Below are 11,610 nucleotides of genomic sequence, written 5' to 3' on the forward strand. Positions count from 1 at the left end.
TATATATATATATATATAATATACACTCTAGAAGAAAATCTTTTTGTACGTACCACTACAGCAGTGCCAGTACTGTAAACCTGACTTACATGTTGCACACTGATGGTTTCTTTTTCGCAATTTTTGGAGGTGTCGCTTTTACAAATTCCTGTTTACTTTAAGATACTGTACAATACAGATGAAAATCCCCAAATACAGTACATTGCATACACTAATACTGAAACTGTTATATCATGTGAATATAAATGGAAGTTTTTATTTTTTAAAAAATTTTTCGGAAAGGGTATTTGCTACATTTGTATGGTGTAAAAAAAGGTATTCTGATTTAACAAGACAAAAACTAAAATTTTTTTCATGATAGAGAAATTTAAATAAAGAACCCCTTTAGGCTAAAACAAAAATTTTGCATTTAAGGCAAATAAATTTACTTTTTCCCTGGTGCAGGATTACTATTAAAAAATAAAATGTCTTTCTGTGCGCCTAGAAACCCCCGACAATTGAAAAATGCAGAAAATAAAAAAAAACAAGGGGAAACCAGGGGAAAACCTTTTTTGGGTGCTCTTGAAAAACCCAAAAAAATTTCCGGGCGCCCAAATTTATCAATATATAGCAGCCACATTTTACCACACACCCAAACCACCACACACACACACAAAAACCACACACACACAAAAACCAAACACCCCACACCCCAAACCAAAACACACAAACTCTCAGCTTTTATCTCTTCAGTGTTTGGGGAAAGCCACCCCGCAAGGCTGTGAGGCAGCACACAAGCTAATTTTGAGCAAAACGGGGATGTTGAAAGCAACATGGCACCAGTTATAGCAAAGCTCTAATCTGTAAATGAGTAACATGATGGTTTGTTTTTGATCACCTGTTTTTTGTGTCAACCAAACCAACATTCTTCCACAAATTGCCCCGCCGGGTTTTACTTCCTGCTGTTCACCCCTAAAAAGCATACGTAAACACCAAAACCCACTTTGGTCCCGTGCACCTTCCATCAACTTGCCCCCCTGCCCCCTTAAAGTTTAAACTTTTTGGAGCAATGGGGCTCTGAAAACACAGCCTCAGGGATTTTCAGCCCCAAAACAGCAAAAGGCCTCACCCCACCTCACTGAAGTAAAAAATCACCGGAGGTCCCCATAAATTTTTTAGCTGGTGCCACTGCGGGGTGTGGCTAAATGTAAAATGCCCCAAACCTGTTGGTGATGCAACATCATGGGGTTTGATTTCCCATCATTATCATCTGCGGGCGGGGCATGGAAACTTTCTATTAGTTTTTTAAATCTTTTAGCAGTAACAAATGTATATTGTAACCATAACTAAAAGGAAAACACTATTAAAATAAAAGTATAAACAAAGTCAGAAAAGTCAAGTAGGCCTTCACTTTTTTCCATGAAAAAAACATAATTTATTTACTTCCACCACTGATGAATGTAGCTAATAGTGTTGTGAAGGCCAAGTCCTAAAACAGTAAAGGGTACATTCATCGGAATATTTTTTTATAACAACAAGTTATTTTAATGATGCTTCCTTGTCCTAACATATTGATATTTTTACACACATAGGCTATTTTCTTCTTTGCTGAGAGTAAGATAAGAAGAACGATACCATATGGAAGGATGAAGCTAGAGTTAGTTGAAAGCTCTGTTAGCTTAGCATCAAAACTGGAAACAGGCAGAAACAGCTAGCCTGGCTCTGTCAGACACAATCTGCCTATCAGCATCCCTAAAGTTCACTAATTAATATGTTATATGTTCATTGTTAAATTCCCTTAATCTCCTGTTCTGATCCACATTTGCAAAAACCTTGCTCTTCACAAGCCTATAATAAGACACAAGTTGAATTTACACAGAAACCAGAGAAATCTTTTCATCACTTGGGTGAGGAAAATAATTACACTTTTGTTATCTTATTTCAGAAATTAAAAAAACGTTTACACAATGCATGTATGAAATCAACATTTATAAAATGATTCTCAATGCAGTTTTACCAATGTCTCTCTCCTCCCTGCAGGGCTGCATAACACTGTCTGTTTTATTAGTGGAACATGCAACCATGAGGTATGAATGCACATGAATACATCCCACGCAGCTGCTGACATTAATATTGTCCAATTCATGTTTGTTCATTAACGTGTAATTGTTTAGCTCTCTGTTTTAATTGAGCACAAAATGTATACCCTGTTCCAGATAGTATGTATGCATAATGACAAACCAAATAGATTAAACCTCTCAGCCATGACCAGTCTACTTCCAGTCTATTGCTCTGAGTCGCCTATAGTTGCCTGCAGTAAAAGCAGGCAAATTACACACACACACACACACACACACACCACACACACACACACACACACACACACACACACACACACAGAAAGACCAGGAGAATTGTGTTTACATTTTTATTACAAGTGTCAACTCCATATGAGGAAAAAGTTGTTAAAGGGGAAAAGAACAGCGTTTCCATTATGTTTTTCATGTGCCCCAGGACAGTTTATTTTCTATTAGTGAACATGAACTACTGTCCCCAACAGACAGTCATAAGAGAAGGAAGGTTCTCTGCCACATATCACCTGCAAAATGATATTTAAAAAAAAAAGAAGCCGGATGTTATTTGTGACTCGGGTTTGAAATAGCAGACTCAAATCTATAGAATTGTTCAGACCTTTGTAAATAGCATCTCTAAATTGATGTTATTCTGTCTCATTTTGTGGATGAAATGGAATAAATTGTAAATTAATTGTATTTTCTTTTCTTCTGTTGTTGCCTCATCTGTAAAGTATTGTTCCTGTGTGCAGCATGCAGGGCCACACTAAGAGTATCCCACGTAATTCCTGCCTTTATTACCTTATTTTGGCTTCAATTTAGAATTTTGGAAATGCTTTTTGTTTTTAAAGCCATGTATTATGACAGGTTCTAAGAGGGTATTGACTCAATTTCTCCAGATTAACAGAGATACAGCTTTCTGACTGGCTTTAAGGTTATTTTGAAGATAAAAAGTAAGCATGCAGCGTTTATCTAAGACACATCTGAAAGTCACCTAATGAATGTCACACCAGCTCCTTTGAAAGGGAATCAGAAAGAGAAAGATGTGGATGCTGCTAGTATTTTAGGAATATGGGCACAAATTTAAGGATGCGTACTGTCATTGTTGACATAAACCCCACTGGGGTTTAAAGATTTTTACCTTATTTCAAACTTTGATTCCAAAAAGGATTGTTGATCTTGTTGAGAGTTTGAAAAACAAAATATATCTATTCTTTAAAAAAATATAGCCATAAAGGTTACAGACAATATACAAAGATCACAGTACAATTCATACTGTGTACGATGCACAGGAAGGAAAAATGAAAATCTCAATTTGTTTGTGAAAAAGTAAAACACTAAAAAAGAGTGTATGGATGGTGATAAAGTCACACGTCAACCTATTCAGTTCAATCCCCAGTGGGTTCATCTGTTCTGCAGCTTCTGAACCAGTGAGGAAATGTAGCTCCATGAGTTCCTGATCTTTCCAAAGCTTTCTTGTCCAGATCTGCTTAGATTTTAGAACAGTCAGGGAATCTTGGGACATTTAACTTCAATGAGCTTTGCTTTTCTGTACAATATGAAATCATAAATACAAGGTGGGGAATGGTTTTAATGAACAGGAATAAGGGATAGGACTACTGTTGGACTTCTACAGAAGCCCAACCAACTTGCAGTAATTAAACAATTCTAATTCTTCTGTGTAAACATCATTTTCAAGACTGAGAAATTAAAGCATTCGCCGAAAAGCACAAAAAATATACCAATCTCAATCTATTTGCACATAGAGGAATAGTGTGTATTATGTTTGTATTTATTGGTTTACTCTCAGAGATGCTGTTTTGCCTGTGTTTAAGAGAAGCTTCAGTTGCCAAAACTGAACAAAATCAAAAGTGACAAATTACGAAAAGAACAAACGATTATTCTTATTATCAATTTACCTGTCGTGATTCTTTTTGATCAATCGTTCGGACTTAATATTGTCAGAAAAGGAAATTGCCTGTCACGATTTCCTAAAGCCCAGGCTGATGTCTTTACCGTGCCTATTTTGCCTGGTTTTCCAAAAGTTCCAAAGAAATTGATTCAATGTTAAATTAACAATAAAATAAGACAAATAAAAGCAGCAAAGCATAACTGAGATGCTGCAACCATGATGACCAATTCATATTAGTCAGTATTATTTCAAAAATATCTGGACCAGAGACATTACTCAACACATAACTCCCCCTATATGTTGAGTAATTTATCTGGTACAGATGTTCTGAAATAACACTGAATAATTGTGGTTTTGAGCACAGGTCATTGTAGCACTTCTAAAGAAAGGGTACAATACAATACACCGTCTGTATCCTGTAGCCAGAGAGGTGTTCATTGAAATATATGGTAATTGTTATGCCATACAGTCATTTATGGCATGGAGGGAGAGGCATGTGTTATATTGTAAGGAGTATTGCGTAACCCTATTTTGTAGTCAGCTCTCAAATCAAATACACCCAAGGTCTTTTGTAAACAATATGTTGAACCGCCATTGTACTGCTTTATGTGGCTGATCTTGTCAGACCGAGATTATAATACTGTTGTCAGCTGCATTGCAATCTTCTAATGGGTTTATAAGAGTAGATACAATATGACACACTGTTATGTTGGAGATATTGCCGTTGTTTATGATGCCCATGAACAGAATCCAAATGTGTTATATGATAAGCATCCAGTGAATCTACAAACTCATTGCCATTCAGTACCAAAGGCATATTAGTGTATCCCCGACAAGTGGATATCATCATTGATTTAGAGAAGGGGGGTTTCCAGAATATTCGACGCGTTCAATATCATTGCTCTCATTATAGGAATCATAAAATGATGTGGTTTTGATGTTTTTGAAGCACTTCTAACATGAAATAATAAACAGAAGTTGAATGATTACATAGCTAGGCCATGCATAAAGTGCATCGAACTGCATGACAGCTCATTGAAGAATCATGTCAGTACCATGACAACCATTTGGCATGATTGCATTAAGTAAATATTTAGCAAAGTGCTTAGAAACATTTGCCTTGAATAACAGTCAGATGCCTCGGATAGGAGGATTTTCAGTCGCTCTATTAATGTTTTTATAAAATGGCTCTTTATTGGAAAGGTAAAATGCAAAAAGTGTCTGACTGAACTCAACAGATAAAAGAGGGACAATCAGGGTGGGTCCAGGAGGAATATTATTCATATGAAGAGGACAACAGATATAATGCAATAACGGTAGATATTCTTTTCTGGTGGTAGCTACAATTTGCTTCAAGGCAAAGACTCTCCAATGTTGTGCCATCATTACTATAATCGGAGATCCCTCCACAGGAGTATTCAGTTTAGAGAAACAAACAAAAGCATAATATAAATACTCTCAGCAGTGAAGAAGCTCCTCTTCTCTTCTCTTCTCTTTCTCTTCTCTTTTCTCTTCTCTCTTCTTTCTTCTCTTCTCTTCTCTTCTCTTCTCTTCTCTTCTCTTCTCTCTCTCCTCTCTCTCTCTCTCTCTCTCTCTCTCTCTCTCTCTCTCTCTCTCTCTCTCTCTCTCTCTCCCTTTTTGCCCATGATTAGCATTTCAAACAGTCCTTGTTTTGCATCAGAACTTCATGCTTGTGTGCTTGCCATCACAGCCTTGCAGGTGGTGGCCTGTCCAAGCACTGAAGAGATGAAAAGCAGCGTGTGTGTGTGTGTGTGTGTGTGTGTGTGTGTGTGTGTGTGTGTGTGTGTGTGCGTGTGTGTGTGTGTGTGTGAGAGAGTGTGCGTGCAGGCGTGTTTGGGAGGGTGCCTCTTTGTTGTAAAAAGTTATACGAAGGGATCGGTCCTCTTTACAAAGCTCAGAGTAAGTCTACAGGACAGCATTGCTTACAAATGCTACACAACCACAAATTTCTCAGTATTTGTGGTCCTCTGCTTTGATCGGCGGAGAGGGTCATAAGCAACTGAGTGGATTCACATTCTGCCGCCTGAAAATCCAGAAAATCTCTTTTTAAGTGTCTGCCAGCAGGTCCCGTCCAGTCTTTGATTGAGTGCATCACATTGTGCCCAGCATATCAAGCACGGACGTAGGGATACAGTCCTTTGCAGTAGCTGCCTGTTGGACTGTGTAAGGGTGCTGCTTCATTTTATCTTAAGTGAGTTGCTATTAGATTGCCCACTCCGTGGGATAAACCCTAACCAAAATTGTGTTCAAGCAAAAGGGAAATTAAAATAATGTGTTCCTGTGCAGTTTAAAGCTTAGTCAGGAGATATCTAATTAAATCTATATTGTTCTTTGTTCTATCTGATGGGGCGTTCACTGTCTTCAGTCAGAGTCCAGTGTTACTTAAGGTGACTGCACCAGGTCGGAACAGGCTTGTACTGATTAGATGGAGCTCCTGTCTTGCTACCGCGCCACCTAAAAACATTTGAAAGAATAAAATGTCACATAACTCTGGTTTTGTTAATTTCCATAACACTTATTTCAATATATTGTAAACAAGATAAAGCTAAATGATGTGATGTTATATTATTGTAACCCGGAACGACGCTCCACCATTTTTTTTTTCTCAAGTGAGACAACAGAAGCGCTTAAGAAGCGCTTAAAAAAATACAAATTTTTTTAAGCGCTTCAAGATCCAATAATCACTAAACGGTATGTCATGCACGAGAGCCAATAAAAACAAATCGTGTGGTGAAAGTCATTATTCAGATTTAAGGTGTGTTGATTGATTCCCGACAACAACTCATGCATTGAGTAACATGGAAGAAAAAATTCCACCTTAAAGGTTACCTATTGTTACAAGCAGAGATGACAAGGCAGCAAAACATCCTTACATTTTATAGTTATATTTTACTAATATATGTAAACTTGCCACTGTCGGAACAGGCTACATAGCCTTTGAGCCCCAAATCCGGTAACTAAAATAACAGCACTAGTCCCCTGCAAGTAGAAATAATCATTTTCCCCACCTTTATCAGCTGCAACATTAAAGTGATGTATACATATATTCATAAAAATAATGATTGAACGAATACATTACTCTGCAATGGGCCATTTTGCATAATAAGTATTTTTTCTCTTGGTATCTTAAGTAAATTTTGATGCTCGTATATTTGCTTGTATGCTACATATTTGGTAGTACGCTAGTATATTTTGATGCACTATTACTTAAGTGAAGTTTTGATTGTGGTACTTTTACTGGTGTTTTTTTTTTACAATGTGGTATTATTACTTTTACTTATGTAACAGGTCTGAGTACTTCTACTACTGCTCTCTTCTCTAGTCAAGTCGTTTTTTTAGCTCAGTGTCACAGATCACAATTTTGGGTGCTTTACAATCGGTACAACCAAGAACACCCTCTGTTCTTTTCAACCCTCTTCTGTTTTATTCCACAGTTTAATAGTATAATCGGATGGACCACATGACTACTGGGTATCTTTTCATCACTGGCTGCATGCTGCCAGTGCTTACTCGCCTGTGTCACTGTAAAATGTTTCCCCCAGGAATCGTACACATAGAACAGTTCAACAAAAAAAAAATTCTAAACACAGTGGGGCTTCCTTTGGACGTCAGATTTAATTACATGGGTTTTACTGTTCAGTATTAGTTTTCATCTTATTTTATGTTTGTCCTCTTGGCCCCATCATTCACCAGATTATGGAATTAGGTTTTCTGAGCCAACTGTGCCTGGCAGAGAGCAAGAGGGTTGATATAGCCAATGGGAGCAGTGATTAGGCTTGATTGTGGAATCTCTCTGCATCAGAGGAGAGCTTACTAAAATAAATCTTTATGATGAGTATTCACAAGTCTGTCGGACCCTGTTAGCATAAGAGTAATGCAGTGAAAAAAAGATAAGGAGAGTTAACGTACGACAGCATTTAATCGTCTATAAATATCATGCCTACTAAAGCCATTTTGTGTAATGTCTATAGTACAGTATTGGTGCCACTGTGACTCAAACTAATGCAGGCCTTACCTTTGTGGTCTTTACTTTATTTCCAGAGATGCATGACCAACCAGTGAGGTCAGGGAGAACTCGGCACTCTTCCCCTTCCAGACACGGCTCCATTTTACACCACCACTTGTGACGAACAATAGAGGCTGGAGAAAAACACCCCACAGCCGAAGGTTACTTGTTAGACAGAAGGACGTCATAAAAGGTTGTTCGGAAAAAATCAGATGCCACATTCTGTGGTCCTTGACTGCCTCAGTATCAGTGGATTCTGGTGAAATTGACTAACCTGACTCCACTTTTATAAATAATATAGTCATGTCATGTCAGAATATTTCTGGTTAAGAGAGGTAGAAGAGGGTCCCAGTAATAATACCTTCCACACAAGAGGGCAGAGCCCTCGTTGTCCCCGCCACCTGTCCTGGGAAGCAGGAGCACTTGACAGTTTGAGAGCGTTCCTCAATCTTGTTCTTATTGCAGCAACGATGAGCAGCAACCACTTCACAAGTCCCTGTCCTCTCCTGCGATGACCCTGAGTAAGAGAATGTAGAGGAAAAATGACCCTTTTTATATACTATGTTTTGCATGTAAGTAGAGGCAGTTTGAAAGACTTCAGCATTTACAGATGGTAGTATTATAATCAAATCGCAATGCTTTATTGGTTGTATTAGATGTTAGGTTTAAATAAATGTCGTAGTATTTTTTGCAACATTCATTCAGATGACAATAAAAGCCTACAATGTAATCCCTCATTTTGATATTTCTAAAGCTACAGCACCACCAAGTGGAGGAGGAGCATCAGCAGTCATGCCACAGTCAAGTAAAAACCCATTAAAATGTCAAAACATATTAGCAGCAATCTGTACTTTAGAAGCACACAGATACCTAATTTTCCGGTTGCGTGGATTCAGAGAAATGAGCTGCATAAACAGCATGAGGAGAAATATCTGACCCACACCTGCTATGGCATCATTCCACCTAAAAACAAATAAAAGGAACTGAACGTTGCTTTTGGTGATTATCACAGGGCTGATGATTCATGCTGATACACTTAAACTGAATTTTTCAGTTGAAGGGGTGCAACAAGGCAGAAGTAAAAACATAAAGAGGAAAAACTCATGCATGCATATTGCTAATTTAGAAATGAGGTGTCTGTGCGGCTGCTGCATGACCAACGGCACCCGCACTGGAAGGTTAATTTATAATCAAAGCAGGGTGTAAAAGCAGACTACAGTCAAAGCAGAGATCAAAAAATGAAACGTGTTGGCTAATTATACAAATGGAAGACTAATCTCAGGTTTCATTTTAGGAGTAATCCATCAGTGGCACGGGTGGAATGTAAGTACTCAAATGCTGTAGTACAATTTAGAGGCTGGAAATGTCTCAAATCTGAATGCATTCACCTATATCCATCACAGGGGACTTCTTTTTTTTTTTACAACCAGTTTTACTTTTGTAATTTCCATGATGCTACTTGGGTACTTTTTATATGAATGGCTTTAACTCGTAATAGAGTACTTTTACATTATTTTATTGGTGCTTTTATTTAAATAAAGGATATTAAAACTTCTTCTCTCATCTCTCAGGTGATATAGAGGTCAAATTTTCCATATGTCATATACAGTAACATTATGTTATAGCAACAAACTGCGTGGCCACTCATAATCCCTTTTACACCATCTTAACCTTAATATCCCCATCTGTGGATTTCCTACCAGGTTCTGAGTAAACACAAAAAACTATATTTAGATCACAGTTAGAAGCAAAGTGAGTTCCACGTTCTTGTTGCTTGAACTGAACTCCAGGCGACCGGACTGGTGACCAGGAGCCATAATGAGTCCCTCAGGGGGGGTGACTGGTCTGGTTGGGTCTGAAACCAACCTGTCTGTCCTCGGGAGCTTTGGTTGCCAGTGGACACAAGCTGGCTGCAGAAGCCTACTATACAAAGAAGCAGGAGGCTCCAGTGTAATGGTCGGGCCAACATGTTCAGCATCATCTGGCCTGCAGAGACACAGAGATGATGCAACCTTAGGAATTAAACAGGCCAATACTTCTCCCTTAAGTGTGTGACCATAAACTTCATTGTTTTGAGTTCTGAGAGCTCCTGACTTCTGATATGAGGTTCATAAAATCATTGCATCAATTTGCTCAATAATGACTCTCACATCTAAGCCAAGGAAAGTCAAGGAAATGCCAATAAAAGGCCGATCAGACGGCCGACTTTGGAGCCAGATCTGAGTGGGTCCCTGCACTCATTTCTGACTCACATTATCCCTTCAGCTGTAAACATCTCTGCAGTTAAATTCTCCATCCAAAAAAAAGTTGTTTTCCACATGAGTCACACAAAAACTGGGACGTGGACTTTTATGTCAAATCCTACAGCAGTATTTAATGCAGGACAAAGATGATATCAAATGAAAAATCCCTGCTTAATGTTTGCTTGAGGCGTTTTCATTCACCATTTACCCCTTATACATAAAGTATAGGGCTGCAACTAATGATTATTTTAATTATTGATTAAACATTTAGTCAATAAAATATGTTCTTTTACAATTTCCCAGAGCCCAAGCTTCAAATCTGCTCGTTTTGACACCAACACTTGATGTTCAAGTGAAGATGTTCAATTTAAAGCTCATGTGGAAATGAAAAATAAAAGAGAGAGAGAGAGAGAGAGAGAGAGAGAGAGGAGTAGGGAGAAAATACTTAAATCTAAAAAAAACTGGAACCAGCAACTTTGCCATTTTTGCATGAAGAATTACAATCAATTGATTATCAATATAGTAGGCCATTTCATTATTTTCTGTTGACAATAAATTTAATGTATTCATTGTCATGAATCTAATGTTGACTAATGTAGTTTACAGAATATATAATCATCATCATAAAAGTGAGTCTGCCTGCCTTTCACCACCATTACAGAATAAACTTAATAGCCTAGATGTAAATAAAAGACATATTGAATATTGCTAGACTTTGAACTGATTGCAATGGCAACTTGAAATATGAACCACTTTAGCCTACCTCTGCTCAGGTTATTAATATGCATGATAAGCCGCTGCAGAAGCCTCCAGTGTCTTGGTAAACATCATGCATACTGATGATTGTTTCAGCCAGGATGCAAAAGTTTGCAGTTGATATTATCCACCAGTTTCAGAAGTGTTCTGCCTCAATTCAGAGCAGCAGAGAGAGAGAGAGGAGAGAGAGAGAGAGAGAGAGAGAGAGAGAGAGAGAGAGAGAGAGAGAGAGAGAGAGAGAAACGCCTGTCTGCTGCTAAATAACTCCCAGCTGAGAGAGCCGTCAGCTCGGTGAAAACCTGCACTTTCCCACTTGAGCTCCTCTACCTGGGACTACCTTTTTATGCAGAATGGGATGCGAGAGAATCATTGGTCTGTCTGTGAACACAGCAGGGTCCCTCTGACGAGCAAAGCCTGCCAGCTTTGGATCCCGTCAGGAAAATTAAAACTTAATCAAGACAGAAACCATCTGTCCCCCGAACAATATGTGGCCACTTTCATTAGCGCCCTATAAGAAGCTTAAAGTGAGTATCGACATCCTGTCACACGGACACACAGAGGATATATAAACTGCATCTGAAGGCCAAGTCCGCTTCTCACGAAAGATTTCCTCTTTTCTAG

At 38.3% G+C, this 11,610-nt stretch overlaps 1 protein-coding gene across 1 annotated transcript; it reads right to left on the minus strand.

Annotated features, from left to right (window-relative positions):
• Positions 1-5,553: 5,553 nt before the first annotated feature.
• Positions 5,554-11,520, minus strand: LOC116692905 (chemokine-like protein TAFA-4). Its single transcript, XM_032521490.1, has 5 exons — positions 10,997-11,520; positions 9,857-9,976; positions 8,352-8,507; positions 8,000-8,124; positions 5,554-6,438 (listed from the first exon to the last, which is right to left on the minus strand). The coding sequence occupies exons 1-5, from the start codon at positions 11,019-11,021 to the stop codon at positions 6,427-6,429; spliced, it is 438 nt and encodes a 145-aa protein (XP_032377381.1). The 5' UTR covers positions 11,022-11,520; the 3' UTR covers positions 5,554-6,426.
• Positions 11,521-11,610: the final 90 nt, after the last annotated feature.

This window comes from Etheostoma spectabile, chromosome 7 (genome assembly GCF_008692095.1).
Source record: "Etheostoma spectabile isolate EspeVRDwgs_2016 chromosome 7, UIUC_Espe_1.0, whole genome shotgun sequence".
Taxonomy (NCBI): Eukaryota; Metazoa; Chordata; class Actinopteri; order Perciformes; family Percidae; genus Etheostoma; species Etheostoma spectabile.